The sequence below is a fragment of the Poeciliopsis prolifica genome, unplaced genomic scaffold (assembly GCF_027474105.1).
Source record: "Poeciliopsis prolifica strain line A6 unplaced genomic scaffold, Auburn_PproV2 SCAFFOLD001, whole genome shotgun sequence".
NCBI lineage: Eukaryota > Metazoa > Chordata > Actinopteri > Cyprinodontiformes > Poeciliidae > Poeciliopsis > Poeciliopsis prolifica.
The window spans coordinates 14,836,578-14,851,142 of NW_026562376.1; the positions used below are offsets into that span (position 1 = coordinate 14,836,578).

Here is a 14,565-nt window from a genome sequence, read left to right on the forward strand (position 1 = left end):
AGCAAACAAATTAAAAAAGCTGTTTGCTTTCTTTGTTGTTTCTAAACTTCCACTGTCTACCGGTGAAGGAGGTAGAGATTGGTCAGTCAAGCCAGTCAGACCAAGAAGGTATCATGGGGAGAGAGGCGCCTACCATATAGAGGGAGAAGCAATTAACACTGTTTATTAGAATTGTGTCAGAGGCTACAGGAGGAAAGAATGCTCCTTGTTGCAGCGAGTTCAAGGAAAGCAGCAAGTCTTCAAGGGAAGAAGTGGGATGGAGAACAAAGGGCAGCTGAAGGCCCCTGGTATTCCCGAGGTGCGTCAGAGAAGGTATCCCTGTCTGCGTCAGGGGTTCCACTCCATTGGCAGTGTAAAGACGGGACTGGACCAAGACGAGTGAGGGGTGCAAGCAACTCTTTCTTCCCTCTTGTGCGGCAGGGGTATTTTGGAAGGTGTTACCATGACTACCTCTCCAGTCTGGGATTTGTAACGTGATATCTGGTTGCCAGACCGCAATCTCAATGTGGGAGAAGTTGTGCTTGCGTTTGCGAGTGTTCTGTGAAAGCTCCGTCTGTGAGTCTTCTTGTTAGGAAAAACCTTCAAGAGGCGAAAAGACATGGTTTGGTGTCTTTTCAAGGTGTGCATTTATGTTTTTGATTTGCCATAATACTACCGTACAAGAGTTGTAGTAGTTTCCTTTTGGTTTTCCTCAGCAACCTGAACACATACACGAAAGTGCAAACACACACTGGCACATACACTTGGTTACCTCTGTGTCCCACCCACACAGGGGCCTCCATTTAAGCATGGTGATGTGGAGGGGGTGTTTTACAACCCTGCTTAGGGCTTTCCCTGAGCTGTGCGCTGCCTAGCTAGTGATTACTAGCTATATAGTGTGTGTGTTTTAGTGTGTGTGGCACAAAGCACACACAGGCACACACTTATGTACAAATGAGTCATTACAAGGGAATGTTTCCCTTGTTTTTCATGTCATAAACCGTTCCCATGGCAGTGGCAGTTACTCCATGGGCCTGTGGACTTGACCACCAGGGTCTTATTGAGATTTGCATCTCAAGGAGGGAGAATCTATTTGATAATTTGCCATTGTCCGTCACTGACAGTATCATTTTGTCAAATGCACACCTGTCTGAAATCCCTTAAAGATATAAGAATTAATTGATCTCAGTTTGACAAAATGCTGCCCCGCTTTCACAAGTGTACACATTTGCTACACTTAGCAGCTCAGCATGTCCCCTCTTTTCTAGACTCGAAGGTATTTGAAGGATGAGACAGAAGAGGTTGACACTATTATCTGAAGTTGATAAAGAGCATAATCTATGCCGCACTCGCAATGGGATTTAGCCTTTTCAAGCATTTACACCAGGAGGGAAAATAATATTTTTTTGTTATTCAATCACCCAGAATGGCTGGTTAAAAAAAAATAAAAAAATTTTATGTTTTCACCATGGCTGGTACTGACTCCCTTAGCTTTGGGTTATCGATAATTGGCCAATGGTTGCATATGAGAACGATTGTATCCACCAATCTTATCTATCTTTGCAAAGGTCTGAAAATCGGCCACTGTCCGTTTTTGCTCTGCAGTGAGAGAGAGCTGACTGATTGATCCGCCTACTGGACCAGGTCTGTGTGTGGGTAATGATAGTCAACTTTATCACTTTTGTTTAGCAAATTTTCCAACAGCTCTGACCGTGTCAGTTATTAACAAAAAAACCCCAAAACAAAACAAAAAAATATCAGCCACAATCCGGGCTGGCGGGGTCAGGCTTTTTAATTGTTGGGAGTAGCAAGGAAACTCCAGTCAGTGCACCTCTAGTTTTTACCAGCCATGCAAACATCCACTATCTTTTCAAGCAGGCATTTATACTGCATTTTTCTTGGATTCAATTTTATTGATTATTTTATTCACTTTTGTTCACCTCCATACGTTGGGGAAAAAAAAGGTATGAGAGCATCCGTTAGATTTTTTTTTCCTAATTTCCATGTTTTCCACATTAAACACATCCATTCTCCTCAAAACATTTCAAAGCATGTGATTTTAAACTATTGAAGTGAAAAATACACTGAAGAATTTTTTCTTTTTGTAAACTCCTCACAGTTATCGATAAGTAGTGTGGTAATAAAATTTAAAAACTATTTTGCTCTGTCTTTTTCAGGGTCCAACAAAAAGAGGAATCACCTCAACCAGAAGGTTAAGAAGCCAGATTATAAAGTGGCCTATGTTCAGCTGGTGAGAACTCATGTTAACATTATGCCTTTCAGAAATATTCATTCTTAAAAGTGTTTTATTGCATGTCATCATATGGATGGAAATTAACACATGTTTCTGACAATTTTTTGCAACTAAATATTTGACATGTGGGGTGCTTTTGTAGTAAGCCTTGTCTATTCCGATACCCTTAAATATGATCCAGTGCAACCTTTTGCCTTTTTATATGAGTCTGAGAAATTTGGTTAATTAGATTGTTGATGTTGACTGAGTATGATAGTCAATCTCACATTGACTATAGCTCTAATAAGCTTCCTTTATGTTATCTCAGTTAATTGGTACTATAAAAAAATACCAAACTGAATTGCATTTTCATTTGTCATCTGGTTAATAAAAGCAACACAGCTTAGGGTGAATGGTTCTAAACTCACATTTTATCTGCTTTTTCTCTGGTTAGTGTTTTGCGTAAGCAGGATTATTTTACTTACTCCTGTGAAGTACACAGTGGGAGGCAGAGACCTCACCACATTAACAACCAGTACTCCCTCCTTTTTTTTTTAGTTATAAATCATTTACACTGCTGTGAAAAAAGTATTTCAGAAATCTGCCAGGGGGGCACCAGCATGTTTCTAATCACCAACAAAGAGGAAAGATGATCAAAATTCAGTTTCTTATTTTCAAAACATTTCATAAGAAAACAAATCTAGCCTAACCAACTTGGCCATTAGTGAAAAAGTAATTACTGCCTGTGCCACATTTGGTGCTAAATATCATCAAGCATTTGCAATAACTGGAGCCTTACACATTGATGTGGAGCAATCTGTCCCCCCCCCCTCTTCCCTGTTATATGGGGTGAAGCCAGGAGTGTTTTTGACCAGGAATGGCCAGTTTAAGGTCATGCCACATCGTCTCTGTCAGTTGAATCGAGAGTTTGACTTTTCCCACATCCAATTGTACTTCAGCTAGCTTTTTAAGCCATTGAAATCCAGCAGCAGGATAAAATGCTGCTGAATTTCATCCTGCTAAAGCAAGGTCTTGCAGAATTGGGAAACCCCTTGTTCAGAGAGACTTGATGACTTCTGATCTCTTCAATGGGAGAAATCTTGCCTGAACTTTGTTTGAAGTGAGGCTCGTAATTCCAGTCTCCATGGCAGATCAACATCAAAACACCCATGATAAGTTGCCTGTCCAAGGCAAAGGTCCAAAACCTTATGACGACAGCCTGCGCAGCAAGTCCCCTTGAGACATTTTGTTACGCACAAGCGGGTAAGAATTTCAGGTTCACGAGAACCAGGAGGCAGTTGTGTGCGTTCAGACTACAGCAGGTAAATGGTTCATAAGTGTAATAATTTAATTTCATTGTTTATATGTAGTTCCAGGGGCCACAGTCAGTGATTTTTATCATTGCAGAGAAAAAAGTTTAATGTATTTCTCTGCTTAATGTGGTGGCACAGTTTGTATTCTTTGTTCAGTTTGTTGGAACTGAACATTAAATTGAGTTTTTCATTATCATTTTTAAAATTGACACATGGCGACTATAACTGGATTGTTTTGACCCCATATGTCAAAATGACGGGCAGTAAAAAAGTCTACCACAACCTCTGCTTCTGGCTCTCACTGTGGTTCTCTGAAGTTCAAAAGCTTTAAAAATGACTTGAAAACCAATTTTAAACAGATGAATGTTAACGACTTTGTTTCCCATCTGTCCTTTGATTTCTTTTTAATGGGGCATGACATGTTTAAACTACTTCATGTTATCACATAGTTATTTCTTAAATTTACAGATCTCGCATTAATCAAAAATGGAATGGTTAAGTAAAATGACCCCAGACTTTAAAAATACATAAGCAAATCTATTATTCCATAAGAGAAATTATGTTTTTTTTGTGTTGTCAGTTTGGTTTAGATAGATATTTTCCTTAATGAACTCAACATTTAGAATCTACATTTTGTATTTAGTCGTGTTATCTTTGGTATTAAAATTGATAACAGAAAAGGAAAAACAAAACTGTCAAATGCCATTAAATGTTTTTGTGGGAAAAACCTGCAGGGGGATGGAGATGAGACGGTCAGTGGTGGTCAATTCTTACAGGCTTAATTGGGCAATTGTTGTTGTGGAAGGTGAGTTTGGACTTGCTTTTCATCAAATACACTCATACAGTTTGCAGAAAAGCATTTTTATCTCTTTAGTGGCTTATGCACTCTATCTGCCCTTCTGAGTTCCCACAGAGCCTAAGGTGGTTTTCTTTGGTTACAGACTTTTACTGTCAATATGGAGATGGTATCATGTGGTGTACTTCTTCCGCTGAGGTTTGTTCATTGCGCCACACATTAATTCTACAAAAAGGATGCCATTTTATCGCAGCATATCAGTTTTGATTAAATTCAGGGAGACCTATCCTTCCTAATTTTGGTTAAGTTTGAGGTTTGCCAATCTTTAAGACTGCTTTAACTCCAACCCCCAAGATAATTTTTCAACTGCTCCTGATGCTTACATGAAACAAAAGGGCCTTTGTTTTATGATAGATATTTGCAATTTGCTCAAATGAATCCAATGTGGTTTAGATACTTTTTTTTTTTTACCTCACATCATGAAGCACCTTGGATCCGTTATCATGAAAGAGTGAATAATGAAAACTGTTTAAACAAGACAGTTTGAAAGGCGATACATAATTGATCTGATAATTAATCTTTTAAAGAGAAGACTTCCTCTTGTTTGACAGTAAAGAAATGGCTTGTGATTTTTTTTTTTTTTTTTTTTTTTTTTTTTTTGTGGGGTGAGGGTAACTGGTTTTTCCAGCTGGACCAGACAGTGACAAGTAGGAGGCTGTTGAACACACACCTACATGTGCACATCTGAGACCTGCTCCATCATTCATTTACTGATGTTTTTTCTCCAGTGACTTGCCTGACTCTCTGGGTGAAATCCCGTTCAAGTTTCTCCAGACACTTAAACGTCTCTATACACTGAAATGAGCAGCATCCCTAAATGCTGATCATTTAGGGATGAACAGCATGCAGGCATGCTGAGATACAAACTCTTTGTGCATAAAATGGCTTGATACAAAACCAAATATCCGGCCTATTTCTCTGGCAGGTTTTCAGAAAAACATGTTCCCTCAACTTCCTTTCCTACCACACACTTTTCTAAGTCCACTCACACACACTCACACACGCACACACACACCCCAAGAAAAACCCTCCCTTCTTTTGCAGCGGTCGGGAGAAAACAAGATTGTTCCTAATTGACTCCACATGTCCAAGAGTGTTCTGTGGGTAGATGCTCACACCGCAGTCCCCCCTGTTCAACAACCCTCATCCTTCCCGCTCCCCCTCTCTCTTCCCCTGTTCCCTCCATCAGCTAGCGTTGCAGCAGTAATAGATTTGTGCACTTTCTCTTGCTCCTTGCTCTTAGGTTTTGGTTGAGGGGAGGCCTCCCAATAGCGGGGTTCCGTGACGGCCATTTTCCTCAGGCTGAGAGGGGGACCCCCAGTATTGGGGCAAGAGATAGCATCTGCATGTGTGAAATTTGCGCTGTGTGTGGGAAACTGTGTATATATGTGTGTGAGGGGCTGCGAGGGGTAACCGGGGGTGATGACTAAGGCCACGATGGAGTTATGCCAGAACAGGGAGGTCCAGAGATGGGGCAAAGCTCTGGGGCAGAGGAGGAGGAAGCTGAATGTAAGAGAAGGAAGGGGTGGTGTTGGGGTGACAAAAACAGCAGCAGAAAATGAAAAAACCTGGAGTCTGACCCTGCAACTTTTAGGCCTGACTGCCTTGTAGCAGGACTGTTGGGTTTAAACTCAGACTGCTTTTATCCAACACTGTGCCCAGGGTAACACTTGGTTCACATTTTCGCACCCAACTCATATTGTTCCATCTGTTTGATGCTGTATGGGTGGATGCTGGAAAATCTGATCCTGAATTGCACTTTTTGACCTCTGTGGTAGACATTACTTCATGTACAGTTGGTATAATTAGATTTGTCTGGTTCACGGTGCATTCGAATAGCAAAATTGTTATGAGGCTTTAAATAACTTCTAAAATTTTAAAAATAGCAGGATGTTCATCAGAGAATCCTGGTAGAATGTGTGCTGCAAAGCCTTTTTAAAAAATTTATTCTGTTGCTTTAAAGCTTTTTTTTTTTGCTGTGATGTATCCTTATTTCAAACCTTGTGGTTGGCCTTTATTAAATTACCTGGGTTACTCTCACCCATCTAACATATGTTACCCCTTTATTTTAAGTAATTGTTTTTCCTATTTAAAAATTTGTTTTTTTGAAATAATATAATTTCCGAACATTTACAACTTAGTCGTCCGTGCTTTGTTTGACAAAAATATTCAACACTTTTTAGGAAATGTTGTCATTTCATCTAACTGAGCAGCAAAGCTTGCATCGGTTAGATGCGAGCTTCACCAACTGGGACAAGCAGCAGCACTTCAGTGCGTTGAGAGCTCCAAGTGCCAGTTGAAAGCTGTTCAAGAGTGATGCTGATAGTACAGGACATGTGACCATACCCATCTTTTCAGTTTACTGTTACACTGCTGAAAATGTCAATTTCAAAAAAAGCAATGATGCCCTTTTGAGAAAACTAAGGTATTCTGATAATTATGTTGCTGTTTTATATTATTAATTGTTATATAATTAATTTATAAGTAAGATTTTAAGTATTGAGCACCATTTAAAGCAGCTACTATGCAATATAGAAGAAATTGTAAATAATTTAATAATTATCATTTACTTACAATGCAGTCTACAATTCATAATTGAATCATTGCAGTCTACAACTATTATTTACGGTATATCATAGTACAGTTAAGTGTTTTGAAGGGCTCTAAGTGACTTAGCTCCCACACCACATCATGACGTTGCACTTCTATGTCATGAGCAAATATTTCCTTTTTCTCCCTGTTCTGATATCTGATACAAAAAGATGCAGTGTGCACAAAAAAAAAAAAAACTAGCCTGGTAAAATCCAGCCACTTATTCTACGATGACTTGAAACTTGTTTCACTTGTCTCCGTTTCCTCACAAAACACCAAAGGTTTAAAACATTACAAACATTTTTTGAGTATATCTGAGGTTTCGACAGGCTGGTGGTTATAAATATACACTAGCTTAATCACACATTACATATTATAAACATGTCCTCATTTATTAAAGAAACATTGAGCCAAAATAAAAGTTTAGAAAAATAAAGTACATCCCAAAAAACCTAAATATGTTTAAACTATATAAAACCCTTAAATGTAATGAGGGTGTACTTTTTTTTTTTAGCATGACTGTAACTAATGACCGTTCACAGCAAGGAAAGCCTTATTAAATTTCACAGTATGGTTACAATAAAATGAATGAATGATTTAACAATGTAGCAAGTCTAACAATAAATCTGACTTTTTGCACAAACGTGAATAAGCCAGAGTTTTAAGTGCAAGGCTTTTGGGAAATAAAAATATTTGTGATATGGTATACATTTATGTAGCGAGGTGTGCTTTAATGTTTTAACCTGTCACCCTGGTTTCTTGTGGAAATCACTTATTTAAAGACCGTTAGGATAGTTGTGGATTTATGATCACCAAGAGATTGAAAGCTCTTCAACATTGAATTAAAAGACTTAAAAAAAAAAAAAAAAAAATATATCTATATATATATATATATATATATATATATATATTTTTTTTTTTTTTTTTTTTTATATGAAAATAAATAATATAAATAAAAAAATTTATTTTTATTAAAATATAAATATTTTTATTTATATATTTTTTTAAATTGCCTTCTCAATCCACCCTGGGTGGATAAGAACCACCGCGGGTGGTTCTTATCCTCTGAGCTCGGGTCCTCTACCAGAGGCCTGGGAGCTTGAGGGTTCTGCGCAGTATCTTGGCTGTGCCAAGGTCTGCACATTTCTGGACTGAGATGTCTGATGTTGTTCCTGGGATCTGTTGTAGCCACTGCTCCAGTTTGGGGGTTACTGCCCCGAGGGCCCCGATGACCACAGGCACCACTGTGGTCTTCACCTTCCAGGCCCTCTCCAGTTCTTCCCTGAGGCCCTGGTATTTTTCCAGTTTCTCGTGCTCCTTTTTCCTGATGTTGCAGTCGCTTGGTATTGCTACATCTACCACAACGGCTTTCCTCTGTTGTTTATCCACTACGACAATGTCTGGTTGGTTCGCCATTACCATTTTGTCTGTCTGGATCTGGAAGTCCCACAGGATCTTAGCTCTGGCGTTCTCCACCACCTTTGGGGGTGTTTCCCACTTTGATCTCGGGGTTTCCAGTCCATATTCTGCACAGATGTTTCTGTACACTATGCCTGCCACTTGGTTATGTCGTTCCATGTATGCTTTCCCTGCCAGTATCTTGCACCCTGCTGTGATGTGCTGGACTGTCTCAGGGGCCTCCTTGCACAACCTACACCTTGGGTCTTGTCTGGTGTGGTAGATCTGGGCCTCTATTGCTCTGGTGTTTAGGGTCTGTTCCTGGGCAGCCAGGATGAGGGCCTCTGTGCTGTCCTTGAGTCCAGCTTTTTCCAGCCGTTGGTAGGATTTACTGATATCAGCCACTTGGGTTATTTGCTGGTGGTACATCCCATGTAGGGGCTTGTCCTCCCATGATGGTATGGGCAAGAGGTGAAACTTGTGTGTGTATATATATATATATATATAAAATTCCCTTCTCACCCACCGCGGGTGGTTCTTATCCTCTGAGCTCGGGTCCTCTACCAGAGGCCTGGGAGCTTGAGGGTTCTGCGCAGTATCTTGGCTGTGCCAAGGACCGCACATTTCTGGACTGAGATGTCTGATGTTGTTCCTGGGATCTGTTGTAGCCACTGCTCCAGTTTGGGGGTTACTGCCCCGAGGGCCCCGATGACCACAGGCACCACTGTGGTCTTCACCTTCCAGGCCCTCTCCAGTTCTTCCCTGAGGCCCTGGTATTTCTCCAGTTTCTCGTGCTCCTTTTTCCTGATGTTGCAATCACTTGGTATTGCTACATCAACCACAACGGCTTTCCTCTGATGTTTATCCACTAAGACAATGTCTGGTTGGTTCGCCATTACCATTTTGTCTGTCTGGATCTGGAAGTCCCACAGGATCTTAGCTCTGGCGTTCTCCACCACCTTTGGGGGTGTTTCCCACTTTGATCTCGGGGTTTCCAGTCCATATTCTGCACAGATGTTTCTGTACACTATGCCTGCCACTTGGTTATGTCGCTCCATGTACGCTTTCCCTGCCAGTATCTTGCACCCTGCTGTTATGTGCTGGACTGTCTCAGGGGCCTCCTTGCACAACCTATACCTTGGGTCTTGTCTGGTGTGGTAGATCTGGGCCTCTATTGCTCTGGTGTTTAGGGCCTGTTCCTGGGCGGCCAGGATGAGGGCCTCTGTGCTGTCCTTGAGTCCAGCTTTTTCCAGCCATTGGTAGGATTTACTGATATCAGCCACTTGGGTTATTTGCTGGTGGTACATCCCATGTAGGGGCTTGTCCTCCCATGATGGTATCTCTGGCACCTCAACCTCTGTTCCCTGTTGTCTGAGACATTCACTGAGCACATTGTCTGTTGAGGCTTTGTCCCTGATGTATTTATGGATCTTAGTTGTTTCGTCCTGGACAGTGGTTCTCACACTCACTAGTCCTCTGCCTCCGTCCTTGCGGTTCGTGTACAGTCTCAGGGTGCTGGATTTGGGATGGAACCCTCCATGCATGGTTAGTAGCTTTCTGGTCTTAATGTCTGTGGCTTTTATCTCCTCCTTTGGCCAGCTAATTATTCCAGCAGGGTATCTGATTACTGGCAGGGCATAGCTGTTTATCGCACGGATTTTGTTCTTGCCATTGAGCTGGCTTCTCAGGACTTGCCTTATTCGTTGGAGGTATTTAGCTGTGGCTCCTTTCCTTGTGGCCTCATCGAGGTTGCCATTTGCTTGTGGTATATATATATATATATATATATATACATATATATATATGTATATATATATATATATATATATATATATATATATATATATATATATATATATATAAACCAAATACTATTAATACAACCAGACATGAGAAGAAAATTCAAAACTGCTTTGGAAAAATGTACATCTCTATGCTCCTAGCTCTTTAAATTGTATTGGCATAAAGTCCTACTCAGTTGTATTAGCCAATCCCACTGTGCTCCTCCGTGGACCTTCTGTCCTCAAGACAAGCTCCCTCCCCACTGAGCACCCCTTCCCCACACAGCTCCACCAGACAGCAGCAGCAATTGGCAAACACCTGGTGCAGCTGAGCTACTCATGCAAACTGCAGTGCTCCTAATAACAGTAAATGGCACAATGGAGAAGCATCATTGTGATGAAGTTCTGAAAGCGAGTGGGGACTTCTTGAAGAGACAGACCAATTTCAAGGCGTCGAGTTGCAAAGTCAGATGTCTTGAGTTATGTTTCAAATATACCAAATTTTTATGGGTATGCTGTATTGCTGTTATTGTGGTGTGTGACTGATCATACGGCGTCTGTTTAGACAAGTGCTTTGCTGAAGGAGTTAGAAGTATGTTATGGTTAATTCTAAATTTTACAGAAAATGACCAGGCTTCTGTTGACAACACAAGTCATTGTTCTCAGAATTGAAAAAATGTTAAGTTGTACTTTTGCTTTGATGAAAATTCAGTGCATTCTCTGTAGTCTCTTTTGGTCCCATAACTTGCTTCCTGTCAATGCCCAGGTTAGTTGAGAGTTGTATCAAATGAGAATAGGCAGCTGTGAAGAGGGGAAAAAAAAAGACATGAGTAACTGGAAAGCAAGCACGGAGGAGTTGAGACACAGCTCAAATGGGAGAAGTGGGGGGAGGAAACGGCTGTATTCAGAATTATAATGAGAGTAAGGCTAAGTCATGTTAGCCTAACACTAGATGGCAACATTTTGCTGTATAGTGTCCTTTACAGGACTTCATTTATCACATATCTGTTATTGACTCTGTGTTGCTTAATAATGGACAAGAGTTGTGTGACTGTGTGTGTGTGTGTGTGTGTGTGTGTGTGTGTGTGTGTGTGTGTGTGTGTGTGTGTGTGTGTGTGTGTGTGTGTGTGTGTGTGTGTGTATGTGCTTAGCTAGGCTGACTAAGGGTGATGACAGAGGGGTACATGTTGGGGAAGGAGGGTTTTTCAAACCCCCAGAGACCCCGACCACCATGTTTCCCCTCCGTTCAGTTCGGAGGGAAAGTTTCTGCTTTTTTGAAGCCGGAGGTGCTGAATCGGGGCTGAGCGGGAAATCTTGCTTATCTGTGAGGAATTTTATTATTTTCAAGTATTTGGATCGAAATCACTCCTGCTCTCCCTTGTTCCTTTCCCTTTTCACCTTGTCACGCAAATGCAGGCTTTCCTCACACATGCCTGCCTGTCTGCCACTGAGCTTCCTTCCCTTTCCTGTGCTGCCTCACCCTTGCTTATCGCACCAATTAACATTTTTAACGTTTGCCACTTTTCTTTCAGAGCTTTCTTCCCTTGGTGTGCCTCTCATTTTTCAGCTATGAGAATTTGGGATTTCATTTATACCTGAAGATGTATTTTGTTAAAATTCCTTGGTGACCAGCTGCTTTTCACTTGATGTCACATATGTTCTATGCTTTAATATTGTTAAAAAAAAAAGTTAAATGTATGCTGTGTATTGAAATATTTGCTGAAATCTTAATAGGAAAAAAGGAAACAAATGATCTATATACACATCAGTCATAATGGCAAATATGCCAACAGTTTTTAAATTACTTTCAGATGCCAAGCAAGCATCTGTGTATCTATGTTTAAAATGATTTTATTACTTGAATGCATTATTACCTGATGTTATGAATTTAATAAGTAAATGGATATAGACGGGTAGGAAGGGATAAATTTAACTTTTTATGCTTTTATTTTCCTATTACAGTGTTAGCTGTAACACAAAAAGAGTGGATGTGCTTTTTGAAAAATATCCAGACTTGTTCAAATTGGGATTGGCAAATCAGATATCTAAGAAAACTGGATATTGGTATTGATTTGATTGGCAGATTTCTTATTTGCTTTTATTCAAGTGCCAAATGCCTATCTTGGCGGTTATTAGCTTGGCAGCTAGAATAAATATATTCAGTAGTAATGTGATGTGTATTTACTGCCCACCCTGTGTGTATTTGGTTATTTTTGTTAGATAGAAAAAACATGCTGTCTTATTAAGGTGAGGAGGGTTTTTGATTTTGTACCCTTTTGTTGAAATAATATCTGAAAATATTAGTGTTATTTGTTTAATTTGAGCAAATTTTGACAAAATACCATTGGTTGGAAAATAATAATTAAAAAATGTAGCTGTTTTGCAGTTAAACCAGTCAACTTGGGACTCGTGTGTTTGGTTTTCAGTTTTATCAACCAATAGGTTGTGTTTTTATGCACTAGTTTTTAAGTTTTATAAACAATTATATTAATGTTTATTCTTTGATGCGTTAATGAGGATGATCTCGTAAGCCCTTAATTTACTGTTAGCTTTAAAACTATAGCGTTGACCAAGGAAAGATTCATTGTTGCAGCTCTTCAAAACAAATAAAAAGAACTTTTGCGTTTCTAACAAAGAAACTGTGAGTTACGTAATTTCTTCTGTTCAAGTTTAGTGAACGGAAAAGCGATGAAATTGGGAGACGCGGGGCAAAACCACCTTTCGAAGCGTTTCATTCCATGTTAGTAGATTGCAATAATTTGACAGTTGTAAGCAATAATCAGTAGCCTGGATCTCACATGGCATAAAACATTAAGGACTAACATCCTGATATCTTTTGCTGCGATGATGGAAGAACAGCTGGTGGGGCCAGCAGCAGGGTTGTCAGGGGCTCTGAGGGGCTACCAATGAGGCTGCTTCTGTACACTTATACTGAGAAAAATTGGCCTCATTAAAAAGCTAACAAAAATGTGATCGGATAATAAAGTCATGTATTATCCAGTTTTCATGCATTGCAGCTTCAGTTTCTCTTGAAAGTACTTGTTAGTATTGTAGGTTTGGAGGCTCACAGAGGAAAGGAATGATCTCGTGCACTCACTCATTGCGTCTGTAGGTGAGGCCAATCAAAAGAGAAGCTTTGGTGCTGTTGAAACTTTGCCGAACCCTTCTTTGATTTGGAGATTTTTCTCAAGTAAAATTTTGTGTTCATGTGGCTTGTTAGGAGCGTATGTGTGCAGGTTTCATAAGAGCTTGGTGGGGAGAGAACATGAATTATGGAGAACAGAGCAGTTTTTTTTTTTGTTGTTTTTTTTTAAGGTTGAAGCTCTTTGCAGTAAATTTGTTTCAACTCAACTCATCACTATATGAAATACTGATGCAGTAAAGAAATGATTATGCAAATTAACCCCTCTTTTTTTCTCTCTCAAATATCTTCCATATTTCTGCAATCTGTCTCAACTCTCTTCTGCATCTTCCTTTAGATTTTCTTTTCTGTTATTTGATCCTCAATTTGAGTTTGCAGCATTTTCTCTTGCTACCTGCATTTCCGGCAGTTTCCCCTTATCTATATATCACTCATTCACACACCAATACACACACATGCACATAACTATCTTGAGTTGCGTGCGTGCAACTCACCTCTCAACACAGCTTCCACTTTGATCAACCAGTCATCCATGGCACCACCCATGTTCTCCAAAGGGGTGCTACCAGCCTGATAAAGCCCTCTGATAGGCCCCAGTGATGCATTTCCTGTTTTGGTGTTTGACGTTTTTTATTTTCTCAACCAGCTGGTCCCAGCATTCCTGTTAGTGTCAGGGAGGGGCAGGGGGTGTTGCTTGGATGTTTATGTTCAAGTGCAAAGTAGGAGTGAATCTGTGAGGTTTTGTTTAAGGCTCTCATGGTGCGCGTGCGTGCGTGTGTGTTTGGTAGCCTCGATGTTTGGGTCTGAAGATGACAGGTGGGTGGGGTTGGTGGAGGGGTGCTTGAAATTGAGGGGGAGGGTAGGTAAGGGTTGTTTTTGTGAAAGAAATGGGGTACATTGTGGGGGTGTAGGGGTGAATGACATACATGAGGGGGGATAATGGTGGTGAACAGATGTTTACGTATATGTTTATTTGTGTCTTAAGAGAAGTAGCTGCAAAAATAAGGTTGAGGTGTCATATGGCCTTAAGGTTTAATGCGTAGGTAGGAACCACTGAAATTGAAATGGTTTTTTGCCATCGCTCACATGTTGTTGATCATCACTGTTAATGTGGACAGATTTACTAATGTTATTATTGGCTACTGTTGTTCTCCTAGAAGTGTCCAGTTCAAGACCAGATTGATGGGAATGTCTTTGTGGGTGGCTCGGTGTGTATTTAGATGGTGATGATCTTTTCCTGAGAGCTCTGTTACCAGGGTCCGATGTCTCCA

At 40.3% G+C, this 14,565-nt stretch overlaps 1 protein-coding gene across 1 annotated transcript in view; it reads left to right on the forward strand.

The window, feature by feature from the left end:
• The window catches only part of mrpl23 (mitochondrial ribosomal protein L23), a 41,097-nt gene that overhangs the window by 16,156 nt on the left and 10,376 nt on the right, over positions 1-14,565 (forward strand). Inside the window, exon 4 of the mRNA XM_055039787.1 lies at positions 2,157-2,230. Within this exon, the coding sequence (XP_054895762.1) occupies positions 2,157-2,230 (74 nt within the window). The remainder of the gene's footprint in view (positions 1-2,156; positions 2,231-14,565) is intronic.